Genomic DNA, 22,967 nt, shown 5'->3' with positions numbered 1-22,967 from the left:
ATCCACTCATTTGAATCAGGTAACATTTTATCATCAAATTGTTGGTATTATCTTCTCTTTAAAACTTAATTGCGGGCATTATTTGCCACTCCAGTGCTTACTAGGTGTGGCACATTGGCAGCTGTTACAGAATAAAAGCTTTTAAGAAATGGAGTTGTAAGTGGAAGAGAAAAATGAAAACTATGAGATCTTCCTTGTTTAGAGCACCTTCAAGAGATTGGCTAAAATTATTAGTACTCCATCCGTCCATGAAAGAGTCAATTTCTAGAGTTTTTCGAAGTCAAAATTTTTAAATTTTGACCAAATTTCTAGAAAAACACTAAGATTTATTATATCAAATTAATATCATTAGATTCATCATAGAATATATTTTCATATGATGCGCATTTTATGTCATATATGTTGTTATTCTTTTCTATAAAGTTAGTCAAACTTAAAAAAGTTTGACTGGCACGAATTCTGAGAATTGATTCTTTTATGGACGGAGAAAGTAGTCAAATTCTATTGTTTAGCTATTTTGTAAAATAAAAAACTTTTTTAAAAAGAAGAGGTCCACAACAGCCTTGCTATTTTACAAAATCAGATAGCTAGCGTCGGTGGTTGGCTATATATAGCCACCGAAAATCAAGGGATACCTAATTTTCTATTTTACAAAAATAGATGGCACAACTGTTCGAGTCTATTTTTTACTATATAAATTCTAAAATAGCCTCATAACAAGGATAGCTAAGCTGTTGAAGTTGATCTTAGTTCTCGAGAAATTTTGCAAAAAAATTTAGATTTTCTGTCACATCGAATCTTACGATATATGCATAGAGCATATAAAAGAGTAACTAATTGGACAGTTTGCCTGTAATTTGTAAGATGATTTTTTTGAACCTAGTTAGTTTATAGTTAGACAATATTTATCAAATATAAACGAAAATTCTACATTATCCATTTTACAAAAAAATTTACAACTAAACAAGACCGTTCTTTAGGTTCCGAAAAGTACCACATAGCACTGAGCCACTGACAAGCTTACAAACTAATTTGAAAATAATAAAATGAATTAAATATCTATCTTGTCATAAAATAAAAATACGATACTACTGTATTTGATAAATAATTCCGATAACTTTGACCAAGCATTTCGTCCTCAAGAACACATTTTCATATAGGCCCAATAAATATACACAGAAATTCTTTAAAACTTTTACTACAATTCTTTTATCTAGCAACTACTACGCGTCCAAAACGAATACAAGCCTTTTGTGTCGCTAGCTAGACATAATTCTATGCCTTTTTCTTGGGCCCGTATGGATCTATAAAATTCGATTGAATTAAAATCATATTGTTTGGGCAGCCTATTTTGGTAGAAATGGCAATTCCAAATAATAATTTCAATGAAGCCCACAACACCTACGTACCTGCTCTTTGCTGCCCATCATGTTTTCTGAAGCAGCTCTTGTTTTGTAATCGAACAACGACGATATCATGTCGAGTATGCATGAGATCACCGGTTTGCAACAACGGTGAGTGATAAGGTAATATGATCATACGAGACCTTCTTTTGTGTCACTTGGAACATTTGAAAGAAAAGTAATGGCCGGTGGCCGCATCTCCCAAACCTGCTAGTTTATGGCAAAAGAAGATATTGCTATTATGGTATATATTTCTAAACTGTCACCGGAATGGAACATGTGTTTGTGTGAGTTATTTATGATTTAACTTTTTAGTACTATGGTTTTCCTTTTTAGTGCTGTGGACATGTAGGGGCCTACATAGAGACTGGAGTTCCATGCCTCTCAGAGTTCTTATACAAATTTAACATAATCACTTAAGATAGGGGCTCTTGCCATTTTTTTAAAAAGGCTAGGAGTATTATACATTCCCACTCTAAAAAAATCAGGCATGGTTTGGTAGTTATGGGGTGGTTTTCACGTCACGTGCAATTGTGCAAACATCCGTGAACTCTCGTTATGGATTTATATAAAAAACTCCATTAACCCTCATCAGACATGGACATGGTAACAGAAAAATATTTACGTATATAGATTTTAACACAAAACATTCATTATGTCTATTTAGATTGAGCGATGCATCTATGTTCATAGCACGTGAAATATTGTAAATACTCAGTCATGCACTACTATAACAGGTGGTTACCGATATAGCATCAAATAAAAGTTACTCCCTCCGTTCCACAAATAAACGCAATTTTAGCAATGAATCTGGACATACATAATTATGTTTTTTTAGGACAGAGGGAGTAGGTGATAATAACAGGGTTTGTATGATGACCTATTTCAAGTTGTTCTTTCCATGATCTAGCATGCCTTTTGGCGCATAATTTTTTTAACACTTGAGATCTTGGACTGCCCATAAACCCTAGTCCATTCACGCACCTAAAATAAAAAGGCACGGAACATATATTCGAGATAACTAAACCATAAGCATACTCCTGTCTCAAATCAAAAGAATTTACATGTGGATACCTGCCTACCTGGTGCTTTCAATCAAAAGGCCACAAAATCCTCCTGTTTTCCGGTGGAAAGGAAAAAGAAATTCGCGAGTATATAATGCAGGGAGGAGAGGGAGAAAGGTTGTGAAGAGGAGCAGCAAACAGGCTGCAGACAGCAGGGGTGCCAAAAGCAGGGAAGGAAGAGCGGAAAAGCCCACCACCACCACCTTCCTCGGATCCACAACCCGGACGCCCCACCCGGGTCCTTTCTTCCTCCCTCCCCAGTCCCGCCCCCCCCCTCTTCTCGCACATCGCAAGTATTTTAGTCTTACTCTATTCGAGTCCTACCAGTGGCAAGCAGGCAGGCAGGCGAGCGAGAGGTGGTGGAGGAGCGGACGGAACCGTCGCCTGCTGCGGCTGCCTGCGAGATCTAGGCGAGCGAGCGCGCGGCCATGGGTGCTCGCTGCTCCAAGCTCTCCGTCTGCTGGTGGCCTCCCCACTTCAAATCGCCGATGCTCGGTACGCCGCCTACCGCACATTGCCACCACCGCTGCCTCCCCCTCGGATTCTCCGTGTTTTTTGTTTTCTCTCTCTCCTCATCACACTCTCGCCGCGCCTGGTTCTTCTGTTGTTGGGGGCGGCGGCGTCGGCCCGGCATTTGGGGTGTTTTTTTTGTTCTGCTGCGGCTTTTCCGGGGTTTCTGCTGTTCGTTTCCGCGTGCGTGTGATTTCGTGCTTCCGTTTGGTGGGATGCGGCCCCGTCGATCTCGCTGGAACTGTGGCTCCGATCCCATCCGTTCGATTTGTTCGCACGCGCAAGAGCGATCCGAATCGCGGTTCGCCGTGGCCGGCGGCCGCCACTTGCTGTGCTGATTCCTCACGTTTCTCCTCCGCTCGGTTCGGCGAATTCGCTTGCTCTCGCGAGGTTTCTCGACTTAATCGCGTTTGGTTCTCCGCGTTTCTTCGTGCACTCTCGTGGCGGAGAGCAATGTGAAGCTAACAGCAAGTGGTTTGCTGTTGATTCCGAGCGTGGTGTGCCGCTGTGTTTGTCTGGCTGTCTGCTCGCGCCCCCTTGGTCCTGATCCGACTGCCGTGTTCGATTCCCTGTGCAGAGAATGGCGCCGCCGAGGATGACGGCAGCGGCGTGCCGGTGTTCGCCGAGTACAGCCTCGACGAGCTCCGGGCGGCCACCGACGGCTTCGCCCCCGACCGCATCGTGTCGGAGCACGGCGAGAAGGCGCCCAACGTGGTCTACCGCGGCACGCTCTTCAGCTCCGGCCGCACCGTTGCCATCAAGCGCTTCGGCCGCTCCGCCTGGCCGGACTCACGCCAGTTCCTGGTCCGTGTACCTTGCTCCTTATGATGGACGGATCGTTTCTTATGTTCGTCCCTTGCCTCTGTGGCGTCTGATTGAGTGGCTGTGTGTCCGTGGGTGCAGGAGGAGGCGAGGGCTGTTGGGCAGCTGCGCAGTGGCCGGCTGGCCAATCTGATCGGTTGCTGCTGCGAGAGCGGCGAGCGTCTCCTCGTTGCCGAGTTCATGCCTCACGAGACCTTGGCAAAGCATCTCTTCCACTGTATGTTTGGTTTCTCCTTCCTCACTCTTCTCTTACATTAGCTGCAACTAGCACATCTGGGCTTGTTAGAGTTGATTCTGATGTCGTACTAGTTCAATGTAGCATCAATGTGATGGTATTGGGACCCATATTTAAGGATGTGTGTTTGTCACCTGTATCCAATCTGGAAGTGTTGCCTTAAATTGTAGAGGGTTGTTCAAGTTAGTTTCTGCTGCATAACCCTTTAGCTGTTTGCTTTGTCTGGGGCTAATTCTGTACTTTAGGCTAACTGAAAATCGACACTGGTCTTCTATAATTAATTTTTTAGTCACCATATTTAAGGATGTGTGTTTGTCGCCTGTACGTCAGTACCAGTAACCACTGTGGAAATGTGGCCTTCGGCCGCAGAGGGTGGAAGTAGTTTCTACTGCCAAATCCTCTACCTGTTTGTTTTTATCTGGTGCTATTTCTGTACTTTAGGCCAGCTTAAAATGAACATACTGGTTTTCTATAGTTACTTTTAGTCACCAATATTGGGTTGTGTCACTTGGTTCTGGTTGGAGGTGCAGCAGTCATTCATGCCATTGATTTTTAGGCCATACTAGAGGATATCTGTAGCTTGATTTGCATCTAACCTGCAAATGTTGCTTCAACAAATGGTACTTATTAGGGATGGTTTGAATTGCTATGACCTTTCATTTAGGGAGCACTCTTGAAGGGATATGGCTGTCAGGAGCTTTTAGCACTTAAGATTTTCAATCTTTAAGTGGATTATATCAATCTAATATATGATAGTTGCTCTGTGTTAAAAAAGATGATAGCTGCATTTTATCCTCATGGTGGCTGTATGTGGCAGGGGAGACAAATCCATTGAGTTGGGCAATGAGGATGAGGGCTGCGCTTTATGTGGCACAGGCGTTGGACTACTGCAGTAGCAAAGGGAGGGCACTCTATCATGATCTGCATGCATACAGGGTCGTCTTTGATGTGGTAGGTCTTTACTTGTTAGTTGCTTCTCAGATCTTTCATACAAAAGCATTAATCCTTTTGTGTTTTGACTGTGGGCCAATTTTGTAGGATGGTAACCCAAGACTATCATGTTTTGGTCTGATGAAGAACAGCAGGGACGGGAAGAGTTATAGTACTAATTTGGCTTTCACACCTCCTGAGTATCTTAAGACAGGTAAATGTGTCACACACTAGCAGTAGCAGTAGTGTCCCATTAAACATTTTGGGAATGTGCCTCTTTAACTGTTATCTGTTCTGCAGGCAGAGTAAGTCCTGAGAGTGTGGTTTACAGTTTTGGGACTGTCTTGCTTGATCTCCTGAGTGGAAAGCACATTCCACCAAGTCATGTAAGTTTTCCTACTCTATGTATGCTTTTAACATACTCTACAATTATAATACATTGGCGCTATAGTGCTATTAACATATTCTAGATTTTACATAGAAATAAATTTTACACTAACCTTTTCTCTCCTTTATTTAGTTCTTTGTGTGTGGATATTATTTTTTGCCGTTGGTTATTTTTTTGAGGGAACGGGTTGACACTACCTTTTATTTTCCCTGTAGGCACTTGACCTTATAAGAGGAAAGAACTTTCTAGTGCTGATGGATTCTTGCTTGGAAGGTCATGTATCCAACTCCGATGGAACTGACTTGATGCGATTAGCATCCCGTTGCTTGCAATATGAAGCACGTGACCGGCCAAATCTGAAAACTGTGGTATCTGGTCTCGCAAGTCTCCAGAGAGATGCTTCTGTAATGTTCTTTCTTACTATGGTCTTTTTATGTTAAAATTCTTATACCATGAATTCTTGAGTATGCAAATGCCCCTTGTCAAATTTTGTTTCAATTGTAAATTAGAGGTAGTAAGTCGATATTATCTTGTTCGAATGCACTTAGTGCATGTGTTGAGAACACAAAGGTTGGTTGTGCGTGCCATACATTTTATCTTGTTTTTTTTCTAGCATGTGGACTCATGACATTATTTATATAGTTTTCCTTGCTTAATAGTTCTAACTGAATTTTAATGCAGACTCCTTCACACACTTTGCTGGGGATCCAACATGATAAGAAAAACCCAGATCTAGTTTCCTTGTCTGCTATTGGGAAAGCTTTCGCCAGAGCAGACCTGAATGAGGTGCATGAAATACTGCTGCATGATGGTTATAATGAGGATGACGCAGCTAATGCTGAGGTAAAAGAACTATTTGCCAGTAAACCTTATTCCTAGGATGTTTGTTGCTGCAACACTATTGTGCTTTACTCTTTTCCGCAAGTAACATTGTAACAATCCAATTACTATAGCCATGTGATAGAGGGGTTGTCATCATTTCATCAATGGTCTTGCATGGCCAGCTCATGCTATATACTGCTCCCCCCTTGGCACTGTACTCTCTGTGATAAACAGAGAAAAAGAGAGAAGATGTTATCTTACCCCCGTTTTATGCTGATTTAATGTGATAAAATACATATATTGTAGGGATTCTCATCAATCATGAATGTGATAAATATACCATATCTTACTTTGTTTTACTAAGTAAATTCTGGTAACTTGCTTTGAAAGTCTTACTGGTCTTGGATGTATGATAAAACAATGGCATCCATATGCTGGTCACATTCTGCATGAAACACAACTTTGAGGTTACATTCACATTTCAACTATTTAATCATGATCATAAATGTTCTTACATTTGTATTTTGAATGTTGGAACTTGCAGCTATCTCTCCAGTCATGGAATGGTGATCTATCTGAGAGCTTTGTTGTTAAGAGGCATGCAGACAATGCCTTCAAGTCTAAGGAATTCGTGACTGCAATTGAGTGCTACTCAAGGGTATGCTTATATTATCATGTGATGCACACCTATAATTCTCCTACTTACCTTTTGTCCTATTTCAGAATGGCAGCTTTGCTATTTCATTGTATTCAGCCTCTTTTAGATTGCTTTTCTTCCAACTAGGCTTTTTTATGGGTTTCAGAGTAATGGCCCAATTTTTTGTCCTCTACTGGGTTGCTATGACAGTTGCTCAGTTAGCATGTGTAAGGCGTTTCAAGCATTGAGGTTGTCAGGAGGTTTTGTAGCTAAAGTTGTGATGATACACATACACCTATGACACAGTTGTGCGAATGTCTAGGAACTAGTTCTCTTCGTGGTATGATAACGAAGACACAGGCAGTGTGAAGTAATCTGTGTTGCAGGATTATGTTTTTGGTATGTTTTCTTTGCAGCTTCAGGCTATTAATCTGTGGTATTGGATACTTGGCAGTTCCTCGACTCAGGCGCAGCGGTGGCTCCAACCATGCTGGGGCGGAGATGCTTCGCATATGTGGTGATTGGCAACCCACAGGAAGGCCTTGAGGATGCAAAGAGAGCTGTGGTTATGGCATCCGACTGGCCGATGGGATACTACCTGCAGGCCATAGCACTTCATAACCTTGGAAGGGAGGCTGAAAGCCAAGAAGCACTGAAGATTGGCACTGCCTTGGAAGCTGCAAGGAATAGTAGAGCTAGATCTGTATAGCCATGAATTTGTCATACCCTGTCCTGCTTGTACCTAGATCGCCTGCATTTCGGGTGCCTCCCTCCAATGCTTTGCCACCAGTAGGGCTGTTTTTGGTATTCCCTAACTTGTATCGGTATTTCCCATGGTTTTACATGTCAGGAACTCCTAGGTTGGCTGTTATTACACAGGAATGGGCAACTAGTTTGCAATAGCATTCTGTTGATGTGAGTTTGTAAAGTGACAGAATTTCCATTTATTTCAACAAATTCATGTATATACAAACTTTTGAACCCTGCAACTTAAGATATTTGAGGTCAGGCAACCTTCAACTATGGTCAATCCTTGAGGGCATCTCTAGTGCTAGGCTCTCTTATGCACTATTTTCTCGGTCTCAAAATAAATACACATCTCAAAAATAGCACCGATGTTTGTATGTAGTATTTATTTATTTTTTGTTTTTATATATAGTCAAACGTAAAATTAATTGACTCCTCGAAGTGTAAGATGTGTATTTATTTTGGGACGAAGGAAGTACAAGGAGGAAGACAGACGTATCAAATATTTTTCTCTCGAACCACATCAAATTTTGTTTTGTGCATGAGCATGCCGCATAAGTGCGTGGTTCTATTGTATTTGTGTGTACAATGTGTTGTGCTCTTGGTTTTGTGTGCAGTGTGTTGTGTTTGCTGTCGTGCCCTTGGTTTATGGGTGCATATATAATATGTTGGTATTTCTGTGTGTGTTTGCTTAAGCGTGTTATATATAAAAATATTTTTTTACTGCTCGTAGGTCACCATCGTTCTTGGCCCCGCCCTCGCCACCTTGGCTCTGCTTCTCCTTTGCCTCGCCATCCTTCTTGTTGCCATCGCCGTTGTTGACGTTCCCCTAGATCCGAACCGGGATCTCATTCCCGTCACCACCCTTCTTGTCGCAGCTATTGCCATTGCCACCACCCTTCTTGTCGCCACCGGCAGTGGCTGATGGCATGCCCATGGGCTCCATCATCATCTCGGGGTCATCATACATGTCATGGTCGAGGTCGTCGTTCCTCGAAATCCTCATCATCAAATTCGTTGAACTCACTATCGTTGTCCCTGATATCGTCCTCCCTAGAGAGGTCGAACTTGGCGGTCTTGGTGTCCTTAGTTGCCGCCTGCGCGTGCGCCATCATCGAGAACGACATTGGCATCGACAACTTGTCGCTGCCCATTGCCATGAGCTCTAGTGGGAACTTCACCCCCTTCATCAACATATGTTACTTCATCTACATCAACTCCTAGAGCAGCTTTAGCGACGGTTGCAGGTGCGAGGGCCCTACCATCTTTGTGTCCTTCGCGCCACCGGTGTTGGTGCCACCACCACCTACTCCACCCTTAGGTTTCTGGCCCTAGTGCTGCTGGCTTTCTTGGGTTGCTGCTGCTAACACTTTTATGGATTAGTTTTTGATTGCCAGAACAACGTTTTTTATGAGACAGAGAGAGTACAAACCTAGTATAATCACTTGAATACAAGCCTCCTAAAATAATTCTAGTAGCAAGAATTGAACTAAGCTATAGCACATACAAGCTACTAAGGCTAGCTACACAAATAGTCGAGACACTGAAGGAACACAACTACACGAGTTACACTACTGGACTAGTAGAGGTATTACTGCTCCCCGTTGAGGTGAGTCCTTTTTAGACTACTTCATAAGCTTGGCAAGCACACAAGGTCGGCTCTCAATGTGCGCACTCATGTAGAAGCAAGCATGTCACAAGGGCACTCTCTATACCTATTTGATTTCAATAGAGTCGTTTTTCACCAACTTTGATTCAGAAAATAGTAGTTGTATATGTGTTCAACATAAATATGCATGAAAAAATAATTTGGTGTGAGTAGGAATATATACATTCCTACATAAGTTTGTGTGTGTGGTGTGTGTGGATGCACACGCGTGCATGTGTTGTGTGTGTCTGTTCATGTGTGTGTGTGTGTGTGTGAGGAGCGGAGGAGGCTAGAAGAGGAAGAAGAAAGGATGTCACATGGGGCCCACCTTTAAGAGGGGCAAAAGGGACCACCACTTTGGTACCAACTGCAAACACAAGTACTCAACCAGAACCAAGACATGAAAAGATTATCTGATAGGGTTCTAGCTCATAGATACAATAATGCTTCACACGCGCGCGTGCAGCATCGCCATCATTGGTCCGCCGAGTCCACCCATCTTGCCCTAGCAAGGCTGGTTCCCATTTCACGAGGCGTTGCTGCCACCCTTGCCATTCTATGTTTGTTGGTGCAGGCTGCCAACCTTCTTGGCCCTGCCCCCGCAACCTTGATTCTACTTTGCCCTGCCATCCTTCTTGCTATTAATATCATTGTTGGCCTCGCTATTAAATTTGTATGTTGCATTTGAATGTGCATCACATATGTTTGCTTGCATTTGTATTAGCTTTAGAAGTTTTCTCTTCGATACCTTGCTTGTGTGGTGTATGCTGGTTGTAGGTTTGATTGATGAAATGAAGAACTCGCATGCATAGGTAGTGTAACTAGACTCTTGGTTGTTTCACAAGTGATGCTAGAACCTTGTTTATAATGTTGCTCTCACGGGGTGTTCTAGTTTTGTGAATGTCTAGTTACTAATGGTGATAAGGATGGTGTATATTGGCAACTCTGGTTGGTATCACACTTCAAAGGTCCACTCTTTACACCTTAGCATCATTTGGTAGAAATTGACTCCTATATTTCCTATTCAAGCATATGTGCAAGCTTTTAAATCCAAACTCTTAGCACATATGTAGGGGGAGCAATTGCTACCATTTTAGATTTATGAAACTTGTTCATAACCTTTGCACATGGTAAAATGCTTGGGCAAGCACTATGAATCCAAAAAAATTTATTGAAAATCTTCATAGAAGGGGTTGTCATCAATTATCAAATAGGTGGAGATTGAAAGTCCTAGTTTGGTTTTGGATAATTGATGAAACCCTAGTACTAACCTCTATCCTAAGTGTGTATAGACTTGATAAGGTTGGTACATGTCAAGTGATGGAGCAAGAGATGATCATGGTGATGTTGGTGATGACTACAAGATGATCAAGTGCTCAACTTGGAAAATAAGAAAGAGAAAAATAAAACCCTATGGAGATCAAGGCAAAGGTATTGCTTAGGATTTTAGTTTTGGTGATCAAGACACCATAGAGGGTGTGATCACATTTAGGATAGATGGTCGTACTATAAAGAGGGGAATTCTTTGGCTAAGCGGTTATCGAGTGCCACTAGGTGTCATTGTTCATGTGCATGCATTTAAAACCTAGTGAGCTAACTTAACTTATTCGAAGAAAATGATTGTGAAAATGCTAACACACTTGCACATGTTGGTACACACATGGTGGTGTTGGCACACTTTAAGATGGAGGTGGAGTTTGAAACGCATATTTTCTATTGCGCCGGGTGACAGTTTGGAGAAGTCTCGGGAGTGTTTCTCACTGTGAAACACTAATCGAACGCATGCATCAGACGTTGGCCCAAGCGTCTGGTGTACGGTCAGTTTCTGGCACGAGTGTAGAGTGAGCATCGGACGCTCGCATCGGACGTAGGCAGGACACTGTTCCCGCGTCTGGTGAAGCATGACGTCAGCATGTACGCAAGCAATTGTTTTCTAACAAACGACATCGGACATAGGAGAGCGTCCGGTGACCCCGTGTGAAAAACACCCTCTCCGCATACGGGTCCGGTGTGCACCGGACGCGCCCGTGCCCACTTGACCACGTCCGGTGGTTTGAAAGTGACTGTTAGAGATCGACGTGCGAGATTCAAAAGTTTGACATGTGGTTGTCATCTGAGCACCGAACGCTTGGGGTTCCAGCATCTGATGGCTCACTGGCAGTGCGTCCGGTGCTCTCGATTTCTTTCCAGTGAAAGATCCAACTGCTCTATTTGTTTGAGGGGCTTATTAATAGTTGTTGGCCGGCTTGGGGCTTACACTCTTAGCATTCCTGACTACTTGATCCTTGTGAGCCTAAGCAAACACCTCCACTCATCTCCTTCATATATTAACCATCTTTGTGAGGTTGAGAGTGATTCCAAGTGCATTTGCTTGAGTGATTGCATCTAGTGGTACTTGGGAATCGATTTGGCTGCGATTTTCTTGTTAATATTGGTGGTTGCCGCCACCTAGACGGCTTGGAGCAGCGGAGGAGCAATGACACGAGTTGGTGATTGTTCTTGGTCATCTCCTGGTGATTGTGAGGGGTTTTTGTACCTTCCCTGGTGGAGAGCCGAAAGGTAACTCTAGTGGATTGCTCGTGTCATTGAGCTACCTCACTTGTGGGTCGGTTCTTGCGGTGTCCTAGTGGGGACGAGGTTCGTGCTACACCTCTTAGCCGCCGAACCACCAAATGTTGGTCAACACAACAGGGACATAGTGTGCCGGCAAGCACGTGAACCCCGGGAGAAAAATCGGTGTCTCAATTGTGTTTGATTGACATTCTCTCGGTGGTTGATTATACATATATTGGTGATTGGTACATCCCCCACACGACCGCAAAGTAGTGTAATTAGTTTAGTTGCTTACTTTATCTTGTGTAGCTTAGTTTTCTAGTGTATTTTGTAGTGACATAGCTCTTGTGTGCTTAGTGATCATATTAAATAGAAAGAATTGTTGGAAAGGTGGCTTGCAAACATCCCATTAGAGCTAGAGCAAAAAGCTTCGCCTTGTTATTTACTAACCTCTTGCTCTAGTGAGTATATAGAATTTTTAATAGGCTATTCACCCCCCCTCTAGCTATATTAGGACCTTTCAGTCTTGCACATAGCAATATAAATCATAGCGGTCTATAACCTTCAAATTAATAGGAAGAGTTCAACGGATAAACGAGTTATACCTCGTGCATGATACCATTGATAACCAAAAACCAAAAGCCAACTCCATGGATGAGACAAAAAGGAGTGGAGAAAGACAAGAGAGAGAAGACCCACATATCGCGCCAAGCAAGGTGGCACAATAGTTCTCTCTGCTAGGCGGGGTGGCATGATAGGGTGGACGCTAAAATCGACCATGTAAGCCACCATTGTGTCCTTGGTCATGCTAGTGCATATGGTGCGATAGGTGTCGTGCCAGGGTAGCTAGCGCGACCAAAAGGATCAAATTTGCTTATTGTTTTTGGAGTGATTATTATTAAAATATTAGATTAAAAATTTAGATCTAGCTATTTGACCTAAATTTCATAGAAACCCAATCATATATGAAGGCTTCATATGATCCTATACCATGTAAAATTTCATAGTATCCCGATCCTATAACACTAATCCCTACTCCCTCAATTACAAATTATAAGTTTTAGTTTTTCTAGGTGAACTGTGTTTGGTTGGGGGTGTTAAAGTTTAATAGGTACTATAGCATTTTCGTTTTATTTGACAATTAATGTCTAATCATAGACTAATTAGACTTAAAAAATTTGTCTCACAAATTACTCTCTAGCTATGTTTTTAGTTTTATAAATAGTATATATTTATTACTCTATACATGTGTCCAAACATCGATATGACGGATGTTAAAAAAAAAAACAAGGCCAACCAAACAGGCCCATGCACTTGTGCCTAAAAAAGTTAGAAGTACACAATAATTGATATGATGACTCGTTTATGACGCGCTAAGTGAAACTACATTTTCTTTTTTTTCCCTGCGATAATCTGATGTTGTCAGAAAGAAAACGATCCTAACCGTGTTTGATACACAATACTCTAATTGATACTATATAATATTTGATATAATCCAATGTTAGTCAGGAAAAAACGAACCTAAGAACCTTAATAGAGATTCGCAAAGAAAAATATTATACTCTAATTACCTGGAGGAACATAAATCCAGAATTTAACTACGAAACAGGACAAGCTTTCGAAACAGAATGACTCTAGAGCTGTATCAAATTATTACAGGCATGTTCCATGTTCATGATTCAGAGAGAATGCGCATCACTGGAAAGGGTAAGACACCGTGATTTTTCTTTAAAGCGGTGGCGCATTAGCATGTCTGGTGCTGTATTGGTGTACTTAGTAGCAGGTGTAGGCACTCTAAAGCCAACCAAAAAGAAGAAACAGAGCAATAGCTACAAAATGGAACTAGTGCTTCTCAGTTCACATCTGAGGACGGTTCCCAAGCATCTGACCAACTAAATTAGTCACCTGAAAAGAAAGACCCGAAAGATAGGGGTTAATATGGTGACACACAAACCGGCAAACATCACATATCAAATGGGAGAATTATTGCCAGTATATCAACATGGGTAAATTGGGCATAAGTGGAGCAGCAGGAAAACTATTGTGCTATGGAACAAGCAGAACTATAAATCTGCAAGTGGCACTGTTCCTTTAGATATATAAAGTGAAGGTTACTGCATCAAGATCACCATGCTAAAGAAAAAACATAGATCAAGCATATCTCCAGGCATCTGCGGTCTGTGGACGGAGATCACAAACTATTTGTTCACAATAAGCAGATGCTAAGGTACACTAGAAACTAGAAATACATCATTCTTTTCCAACCTAACAAGTCATAATGTAGGAAAGACACCATCAAGGACAACCATTTTTGACAAATTCAATCTGTGCACAGTCAAGTTATGGTATACTCCATAATCTAGGAATAAGCATAAAAATGAATCCGCAAAGGCCAAAGAGAAAGGGTATCAACAAACATGCCTGCCAATACTTTGAAACACATCGATCAATGCAACTGTTCTCGCCCATATTGAGCTCAGCTTCTTTATACCTGAAATAAAACGAACAAACAGGAAAAAAAAATTCAATATTCAATCTCACAGACGATAGATCCTTCTTGACTATTAATTAACACACCATGAGAAGTTCCAAGCTTGAGGTGTAATTATTGCAGCTTAGTTAAATTATTTGGTGATTACCATCATAGGATGATATTTGTTACATAGAAATAAGGATGTGCCAACAGGACTACAAATAATAGATTTTAAAAAATAAGCTGATGATATATGTACCTTTTCTCAATGCACTTGTCGAAACAGGTCTGTGTAAGCCTGTATAAAGCATAAAGAGACTGTCAGAAGACTCAGAACAAGCATAAATAAATCAAACAGAAACCTAAATGATTCAAGACCTGGATTGAGAGGAGTGATATAATTTAAGAGTAGACATGATCAATTGTTAAGTTGTTAATTAACATAAACATCACACACATTTCAGACGCCCAGGAAAACCCTAAGATTACATTAACTGATTAGCATTTCAGAAAAGAGGTATTTGGAAGATTCAAGCCTAATTGTTCGAGGAGTCGAGGACTTGCATGACTATTTAGGAAAAGCCACCACATTCACCTTTTCTTGGAACATATTCAATTCCTTCAGCTAGTTGGAAATGAGGAAACTAAAGATTGCATTATTATGAATTAATAAAGCATCTATGCTGAGTGCTAACACACATCTCTTTGCTGAATTAGCAATCTCCAATTGCAACCAAAATGGTAGCCACCAGCGGCCTACTTGTTGCGAATTAATGATCTCAAGCAAGAAAGATGCATATCATTCACCTATTGAAAAGATCAACTCTGTACTCCATCTCCTTCTCTGCCATCCCAAACATCTGTACGGTGAAAGGCGCACAGCACCAATCTCAGCAAGAGCGGCAAATCCAGAAACCGAAACCCGAAAAGGAGGAGCAAGGTGCGCCAACCTACCTGCTCCTTCTCCAAGTTGGTCGGCCCGCCTTTCCCAGCCATTGCGGCACCTCTCCTGCAAAGAACAGAGCGAACCAAGAGAGCAGAAACTCAGAACAATATGTCAGGAGTGGAGCTGAGAAGCAGCACGGGAAGCAGACGCTCACGGGGGAAGAGAACGAAGGCCGGGATCTCGCGGGGGCGGCTCTGAAATTCGATGTCGCGGACGAGCAGCCGCGCCTCCGCCCACTCACAACTCTAGGGTTTTTTCTCTCTTCCTCCTTGCCGGCGGCGGAAGCACACTGCTGAGAGCAGGCGCGCGCCTTCTTACATGGGCCGCACCCGAATGGGCCACATGGCCTGAGGGCCAGCTGACTGACAAAATGGCCCACTTGTAAGCCCGCGCTTTATCCTGTGGCCCACAAGCCAGTGTCATCCTGCATCCCGATGGGCGATGGGCCTCGAGGCCCAAATGTACTCACTTACAACTGGGGTCCACTGGGGTCTTCTTCCAAAATCCAAATCGCTCGCTCCTAGCCGAAGAGGCCATTAGCCATGGGCAGCTTGGCTTATCCGCTCCTCCGGCTCCCGTGCCGCTGCTCCCTCACGGCGGCGCCAGCGTCTCGGCTCCCCGCACCGGTGTGCCTATCTGCTTCAGCTTCCGCGGACGCAGGGGGCGAGGTGACGGCACGGGAAAAGCGAGCGCAGCGTCGGGAGCGGCGGGAGCTGCGTGCGACGGACTGGAAGGAGGAGGTGCAGGACCGGCTGATCCACGAGCCGGCACGGCGGCGGAAGAAGACTCCTAAGAGGTCGTGGAGGGAGGATCTCAACCTCGACCTCCTCGCCGAGCTGGGGCCGCAGTGGTGGCTCGTGCGCGTCTCCATGGCGCCCGGCACCGACTACGTCGACCTCCTCACCAAGGCCATCTCACGACGCTACCCGGAAGTCACCTTCAAGGTATCACTTCCTCCTGTCGTTATTTTTGTTGGCTTGAATGCGTCCGTGCCGCCCGAATTAAGCACTGCCCTGACGAGCATTTAATTTTAGGCTGTCGCATCGTATTCATACAGATTATGTTATAAGCGTCATATTCATACAGAGATTATGTAATGAGCAACATCACGTTGCAGTATTCTTGCGGCTTATATAATTTCATACCTAACATATGAATCTTAGATTACTATGTTGAAAGAGATTGAGGATATATAAACTGTAACTGTGACTTTTACTTGGACAGTACAATCACTGTGACAAGAAAATCTACATTAAGATTGCTGACTGTCAATGCTTAATTGTGGCAACCCATGGATTGAGAGATCTAGTACGAATCTGAATGCTGACAATGATGTTCTCCTGATTACCTTTCCTCATAGCCTTAGCCCTTAGGGCGTGTTTTGTTAGACCTGTTAAAGTTTAGCAGGTTGTAGCATTTTTATTTTATTTGGCAATTACTGTCCAATCATGGACTAATTAGGCTCAAAAGATTCGTCTCGTAAATTACATGCAAATTATGCAATTTGTTTTTTTATCTATATTTAATACTTCATGCATGTGTCCAAACATTTGATGTGATAGGAGTTAAAAGTTTACCGATGCAAACGAAACGGGGCCTTATAGGAAATGGTTTAGTACTAGTCCATCTGAATGACTTCACTAGTTCACTTGCATACCATTTTCTTTTCAGCATTTTATTTCTCACAAAAGTTAACTGCAGATTTACAATCCATCCATCCAAGTAAAGAGGAGACTGAAAAGTGGTGCAATCAGTGTTAAATCCAAGCCTCTGCATCCTGGGTTGGTCTTTATGCATTGTACCTTAAACAAGGAGCTTCATGACTTCATCAGAGACACTGAGGGTTGTTATGGCTTTATTGGAGCTACAGTTGGTTCAATGTGAGTACCTCACTCAATTCTTTCCATTCCTTCACTTTTGCTCCTCTTTTGTTGACACGTTGTTTTATTGGCATTGTTATGATTCTTGTTTTAGGTGGCTATTTTCATATTCGTTTTTTGAATTATCCAGTAGTACTTGACCTTAGACAGCATTTCATCCTGTAAATATTTTGAAGAAAGACTTGAAACCATAGCGGTTGCTATGGATATGTGTAACTATGTCCAAATAGAATATGTGCCATCCTTCAACATACTTCTCTAATCATCAGGATATTCTTTGGCCAGAACAACGATGATCACAGTATTTTGTCTAACATAATTGTAACAAAGGCATGTGAAGTATCCTAATCATGACATTTATATACTGCTAGTACATTAATACTGTAGGTCTATAGCAGATAATATCTCTTATCTCTTCTGTGATCACTGATCAGTTATTCAGTTTTTCTGATTTGCACTTCTTTTACCTGTCTTACTATGAAGCAAGAGGCAGATTAAAAAGCCAAAACCTATTCCAATTGATGAAGTTGAATCAATTATTAGAGAAGAGAAGGAGGAACAAGAGAGAGTTGACAGAGAATTTGAGGAAATGGAGAATATGGGAAATGTTGAACCTTTCAGTAAACCTGTTGAAGAATCTGAACTTATGTTAATGAATAAGATCAAGAAACAGTTTAAGAAATCATCCTTAAATGGTGGCACTAGACACAGTGCTTTTTCGCCTGGTGCAACAGTTCATGTTCTCTCTGGGCCTTTTGAAGACTTCACTGGTTCCATCCTGGAAGTGAATCGCAAAAACAAGAAGGTTGGGCTGATTACAGATTTATCTTAGTGAACTATTTTATTATTATTTTGCAATACCTTTCCTGGTATTGTTTGGTTTTCTAAGAAGTGTTACCTCTCACAGGCCACTGTCCAGTTGATACTTTTCGGGAAAGAGAGCTTTGTGGATCTTGATTTTGATCAAATTGAGGCAATTGAAGTGGATCACAATGATAGTAAACTATGAGGTTTGAAAACTCCTGTAAATCCTCGTGTTTGACTTTGGTAGTAGGCTAACAAAAGAAATGATAGATCTAGAGCATTTTTTTTCACCTGTTAGCCAAAGATTGTATAGTAGAACATGCTGTCGCTATTATTGCACTCTCTGATCCGTTTGACAGAATTTCAGGATTCCATCACATATCAAATTGTTTCTGTTTAGGAGATTAGCTGAGCTCCTCCATACTTTAGATGCAGGAGAGGAAATTTTCGAATTTGTGGCTTTCTGATACAGTGTCTCACTTTATGCTTAATGTCTGAACAGGCACCTTATGTTTATGTATCACAGTACCGATAATTTTTATCAACAACTCCAGATCTCCAGCTGGGCCTGAGTGAATGAAGCAGGAACTTCGGTGGGTGGACAGTGGACCGTTGAAGACCCAGTTATCAGCAAGAGAAACAGTTAGCACATCAGCTGCCGTCAAAATTAACCAGTAAGTTCTGAGTTCACTAGAATGTGTTCTGTAACCTTATTCTATTGAATTTGATTTCACTCTTCTTTTCTGTCTATCAGGTTAGTGAAATGCAATTTTGTAAACAATGAGGATGCTGAAGTTGAGATACCTCACTGACTTCCACTAGGGTGTTCACATTTTGCTCGAATGCAGAAGTAATATTTCAATTTTCAGTCCCTTAGGACATTTATTTTTTGTTGCGCAGTCCCTTAGACCATTGCCATTCACATATTTCACCTTCCTGTATTCATTTATAAATAGGTTAAAATCGAAATAGAAATTTGAATTTGTCTGAGATTGTTTTTCCCTTGAGTACTCGGATCACCAGCCACTTTTCAGTTACGCACTGTGCACATTTTCCATTGACTGTGCTTCGTTGGCTTGCTTCGGTTCCTGAACTATGGCAGACACCACACAGAGATGGCTTTGCCCCGTTCGCTTGACTTTATCTGCCGAATCTATTAGTCATCTAGCAGTATTTTTCTTTTACAACAAATCGTCGAACAATACTTCCAGTTATGACTTTTTAGACAAGCGAATCAGCTTAATTGTTTGTGCCAAAAGCTTTCGATTAGGAACAAGACAATCTTCCTCCTTTTGCTTTTCGCTTTCCTTGCAGCTTCCACAGATCTGCCCTCAAACAAGAATCCAGTTGTAGTAATGTTAGACAAAATATGCTTTCCCTTCACCCTAACTGCTCTATCATGGCCATAATTGCAATAATTTTCAGACAGATTAATGGAAAACGATAGAGTTTCCCATGTCAATATCCTGAAAATGTCCCCTGTCCCCTGCTCCTGTAACTGCAAGAGGAGAATTCTAGCAGCAAGCACAGTCACCATGAAAGGCATGAATATTGAATGCCCTTTGAAGAGGGCAGAGAGATGTGGGTCCTTGAGAGTCCTAGAAGGCTTGAACGCGCTCTGCACTGTTGAGTGCTACAGCTGGAGTAGTGACGGAGTAGTCTGCAACTGCCCCTCTCAGCTACAGATGATCAAATCATGAACAGATGATTACCCAACGATGATGATACGAGAATTCAATTCAAAAGTCCTCTTACACATGGGTGATTACTTTACTTGAGAGTGAAGGACAATCCAGATTAACCAGCAGAAGTGAAAAGAAAATCTACAGAGGCACCAGCACAGCGCTACTACCGCTATGACTGTTCTTCACCAATGAGATGCAGCAGCTACTCCAGGTCCAGCTCCAGCTCCAGCATGGCGCATTGGCACCCACCAACAACTCTGTCGGAGGGGGTGATCCGTGGTCCGTGGACCGTTGCGCCGCGCCATGCATCGGTCTGTCACGGTCGGCCACCACGCGGCACCAGGTAGACCCGGGCGCGCACGACAGCGCCGTTCCCCAGCCGGAACCCCGGCGTGACCGCGAACCCGACGACCATTCCTGCGCCGGCGTGCGGGGGCGCACCGGTCACGCTCTCCATGTACTCCTGGTGGAACTCCGCGCCGCGGCCGGCCTCGAAGTGGCTGGGCGGCGGCTCCAGCGCGAAGGCCAGCAGGTGCAGCAACCACACGGCCTTGGCCGCGCGCAGGAACTCCCCGTAGAAGGGCGTCCGCGGGTGCGCGCCGCCGTTGACTACCCTCCGGTGCTCGCCGTCGCCCAGGACGGCCTCCTCCACGCGCGGCGGCAGGAGCGCCGTGAACTTGGCGGCGGCGTAACGGCCGAAGGCGCAGGTCGGGAGCACGCCCAGCAGCTCCGCGGGCTCCATCCCGCGCATGTCGCGGAACTGCACGTACCGCTCCCGCCGGAACGAGGCGGGGTCCAGCAGCGACGAGAGGGAGCCGTCCAGGTAGAAGGACTCGTGCTCGAAGCCGCCGAGAAGGGCGCGCGTGACGTGCGCCTCCAGCGCGTGCTTGGCCAGCTGCGGGGAGGACACCGGGATCTTGGTGAGCGACCGGGTGGCCGCCACGAGCTCCAGCCCCGCCTCGCGCATCAGGTGCGCGAGGTGCCCCGCGAACGCCCGCGTCGCCGCACGGGCCTGCTCGGCGCAGGAGGTGAACAGCTCCGCCGTCGGCACGCCCCCGGGGCCGTTCTGCTTGGAGAGGGGGTGGTGGTGGTGGCGCCCGTTGCGGCGGCTGGTGGCCGCCGCGAGCTTCTCCTTGAGCCCGTCCACCTCGGCCTGCTTGGACTGGAGCTGGCGCTGGAGGTCGTCGAGCGCCGCCTCGTACGGCGCCACGGCCTCGCGGAGGGGCGGCGCGGAGGGGTTCGGGCGAGGGATGTGGCCCGCGGCGGCGGAGCGGCGGAAGCGGTCGCGGAGGCGCGCGAGGTGGCGGAGCTCGGCGACGACGGCCGCGTCCGCCGCGCGCATCTTGTCGGGGTCCCAGGGGCAGTGCGCGCCCTGGAGTGCGGCGTAGGCGCGGCGCACCCCGGAGACGGCGTCGAACACCTCCGCCATCAGCGCGTCCGCGTCGCGGGCGCGCTCGGCGCCCTTGGCCGCGGCCGCCACCCTCTCCTTCTCCTGCTCCCCTTCCTCCCAGATCTTGAGCTTCTCCTCCTCCTCGTCCCCCTCCTCTTCCTCGATTTCCTCCGCCTCCGCAGCGGACGGGGATCGCCGGCATTTCTCGCTGCTAGAGACGGCGTCGGCGAAGGGGTCGTCGTCGTCGTCGTCCAGGTCGCTGTCGACGGAGTCCCGGAGGGTGTAGTTGCAGGGCAGGCGGTTGGAGAGGCAGGAGGTGGTGACGCGGTGGATGAGGTCGCCGACGGTGACCGGCTTGGTCGCCATTCCTCCGCGCTGCCTGCGAGCCTTCCCCCGGGCTGCTGCTTGCTTTGAGTGGGGCGAGTGTGATCGGCTTGGGGGAGTGGAGAACGGGGCGGAAAAGATGCCGTCCAAAACGGAACGGGTGTGAGGGTGGGTCGTGGATTTTAAGAGGCCAGCCCGACAACAGGGAAGCCAAAACCTGCACGCAGATCTTTTTTTTAAAAAAAAAAATAATCCAGGAGGCCGATGCCCTGTGGAACGCAGCGTCGGGTAGAACAAGACAAAAAGGGAGTGGGAGCTTTGCTTGTTAGCCTCACCTACATGGCTACATACATGTAAACATGCTAGTGTACTAGAAAAATACTACTGTACAATAATAATAAAAAAAATAATAACATGCACCGTCAATTCTCCTACGAATAGAAAATGCTTAGGCCTTGTTTACTTCCTCAACGAAATTTTTTAGGACACTGTAGCACTTTCGTTTGTTTGTGGTAATTATTGTCCAATCATGGACTAACTAGGATCAAAAGATTCGTCTCGTAAATTTTGACCAAACTGTGCAATTAGTTTTTAATTTCGTTTATATTTAATACCCTATGCATGCGTCTAAAGATTCGATGTGACGGAGAATCTTGAAAAGTTTTTGGATTTTGGGTGGAAGTAAACAAAGCCTTACTAATCCTGACAAAAAATATAGTACTAGTAGACTAGTTTATTCAAAAACTTTTTAGATTTGTAGTACTTTCATTTATATTTGACAACTATTATCTAACCATAAACTAAGAGTCTTAACCAGAGATCTTTCTTTAAGTAAAATTGGCTTCAGCTTCATCATATACTTCGTGCGTGAAGTCGACTTTGATGGAATAAACTTAACAGGCTTTTTGCTGAAAGCTGCCCAAAAGTCATATTAAGGTCTTGTTTGCATCTCGTAATCTAAAGTTTAGTCTTTAAACTATTTTAGTTTATTTATGTAATCTCATTACTAGTAAATTGTTTATGAGGATGGATGGCTAACATTTTGGCAACAGTTTAGGCCTTGTTCAGTTCGCAAAAAATGGTGAAAAAGGCACTGTAGCACTTTCGTTTTTATTTGACAAACATTGTCCAATTATAGAGTAACTAGACTCAAAAGATTCATCTCGCGGTTTACAGATGAACTGTGCAAATAGTTTTTGTTTTCATTTATATTTAATGCTCCATGCATGTGCCGCAAGATTTGATGTGACGGGGAATCTTGAAAAATTTTGCGAACTAAACAAGGCCTTAGAGTGTAATTTCTTTGTGTAGACCATATTAGTTGTTTTGGGGGGGGGGGGAATAGACCATTTAAGTTTATTTGTGTATCTAATGACCTAATAATCATTTACGAGGATGGCTAAGTTTTAGACTATAGTTTAGACTATCTGTCTGGAGCTTTAAAATTTTAAATAATTTAAAAGTTTAGTCGACCAAATAGGACCGAAAGAAGACCTTGTTTAGTTACTGTGTTTTTACTTTTCACCACCTCTGGAATAAAAAAAACATATAGTAATTTTTTGACATATTCCCTCTATCCCTAAATATGTGTCGTTATCATTTTCTGAGAAGTCAAACTATTTCTATTTGACTAAATATATACAAGACAAAATTAATATTTATAGTGTATAATTAGTATCACTAGAACCTAATTTTATAATAATATT

General features: G+C 43.8%; 4 protein-coding genes across 6 annotated transcripts; 2 read left to right on the top strand and 2 right to left on the bottom strand.

Annotated features, from left to right (window-relative positions):
* LOC8079706 (probable serine/threonine-protein kinase BSK3) lies at nt 2,585-7,831 on the top strand. The gene is made up of 11 exons (XM_002466129.2): nt 2,585-2,705; nt 2,795-2,962; nt 3,555-3,781; nt 3,881-4,016; nt 4,852-4,985; nt 5,073-5,178; nt 5,265-5,350; nt 5,568-5,756; nt 6,034-6,195; nt 6,719-6,832; nt 7,266-7,831. Exons 2-11 carry the CDS (start codon nt 2,896-2,898, stop codon nt 7,518-7,520), a joined length of 1,476 nt encoding a protein of 491 aa, XP_002466174.1. The 5' UTR covers nt 2,585-2,705; nt 2,795-2,895; the 3' UTR covers nt 7,521-7,831.
* Nucleotides 13,332-15,526, bottom strand: LOC8080222 (mitochondrial import inner membrane translocase subunit TIM10). Its single transcript, XM_002463563.2, has 6 exons — nt 15,333-15,526; nt 15,187-15,241; nt 15,040-15,092; nt 14,492-14,530; nt 14,181-14,250; nt 13,332-13,664 (listed from the first exon to the last, which is right to left on the bottom strand). The coding sequence occupies exons 2-6, from the start codon at nt 15,226-15,228 to the stop codon at nt 13,617-13,619; spliced, it is 252 nt and encodes an 83-aa protein (XP_002463608.1). The 5' UTR covers nt 15,229-15,241; nt 15,333-15,526; the 3' UTR covers nt 13,332-13,616.
* On the top strand, nt 15,686-18,888 carry LOC8079705 (transcription termination/antitermination protein NusG). Of its 3 annotated transcripts, none has more exons than XM_021450916.1 (6): nt 15,686-16,122; nt 16,880-17,058; nt 17,542-17,863; nt 17,966-18,068; nt 18,417-18,536; nt 18,617-18,888. In XM_021450916.1, exons 1-4 carry the CDS (start codon nt 15,721-15,723, stop codon nt 18,065-18,067), a joined length of 1,005 nt encoding a protein of 334 aa, XP_021306591.1. In that variant the 5' UTR covers nt 15,686-15,720; the 3' UTR covers nt 18,068; nt 18,417-18,536; nt 18,617-18,888. The 3 variants fall into 3 exon arrangements, with proteins under 3 accessions (XP_021306591.1, XP_021306592.1, XP_002466173.1); XM_021450917.1 differs by having other exon boundaries at nt 18,389-18,536; XM_002466128.2 differs by having other exon boundaries at nt 15,687-16,122; nt 18,365-18,536.
* LOC8080221 lies at nt 19,560-21,777 on the bottom strand. The gene has a single exon (XM_002463562.2). It carries the CDS (start codon nt 21,301-21,303, stop codon nt 19,864-19,866), a length of 1,440 nt encoding a protein of 479 aa, XP_002463607.1. The 5' UTR covers nt 21,304-21,777; the 3' UTR covers nt 19,560-19,863.

The sequence above is a fragment of the Sorghum bicolor genome, chromosome 1, assembly GCF_000003195.3.
Source record: "Sorghum bicolor cultivar BTx623 chromosome 1, Sorghum_bicolor_NCBIv3, whole genome shotgun sequence".
Lineage (NCBI taxonomy): Eukaryota > Viridiplantae > Streptophyta > Magnoliopsida > Poales > Poaceae > Sorghum > Sorghum bicolor.
This window is presented reverse-complemented; position numbering and strand designations above follow the sequence as displayed.

Bases quoted from the DNA above. Each gene is read 5' to 3' on its own strand.
- LOC8079706 (XM_002466129.2), top strand. From the start codon at position 2,896: ATGGGTGCTCGCTGCTCCAAGCTCTCCGTCTGCTGGTGGCCTCCCCAC. The intron at 2,963-3,554 runs GTACGCCGCCTA...TTCCCTGTGCAG, and splicing joins CTTCAAATCGCCGATGCTCG to AGAATGGCGCCGCCGAGGAT. The intron at 3,782-3,880 runs GTCCGTGTACCT...CCGTGGGTGCAG, and splicing joins CGGACTCACGCCAGTTCCTG to GAGGAGGCGAGGGCTGTTGG.
- LOC8080222 (XM_002463563.2), bottom strand. From the start codon at position 15,228: ATGGCTGGGAAAGGCGGGCCGACCAACTTGGAGAAGGAGCAG. The intron at 14,531-15,039 runs GTGAATGATATG...TGCTTTATACAG, and splicing joins AGAGTTGATCTTTTCAATAG to GCTTACACAGACCTGTTTCG. The intron at 14,251-14,491 runs GTACATATATCA...GTTTTATTTCAG, and splicing joins GACAAGTGCATTGAGAAAAG to GTATAAAGAAGCTGAGCTCA.
- LOC8079705 (XM_021450916.1), top strand. From the start codon at position 15,721: ATGGGCAGCTTGGCTTATCCGCTCCTCCGGCTCCCGTGCCGCTGCTCC. The intron at 17,059-17,541 runs GTGAGTACCTCA...CTTACTATGAAG, and splicing joins GGAGCTACAGTTGGTTCAAT to CAAGAGGCAGATTAAAAAGC. The intron at 17,864-17,965 runs GTTGGGCTGATT...TACCTCTCACAG, and splicing joins TGAATCGCAAAAACAAGAAG to GCCACTGTCCAGTTGATACT.
- LOC8080221 (XM_002463562.2), bottom strand. From the start codon at position 21,303: ATGGCGACCAAGCCGGTCACCGTCGGCGACCTCATCCACCGCGTCACC.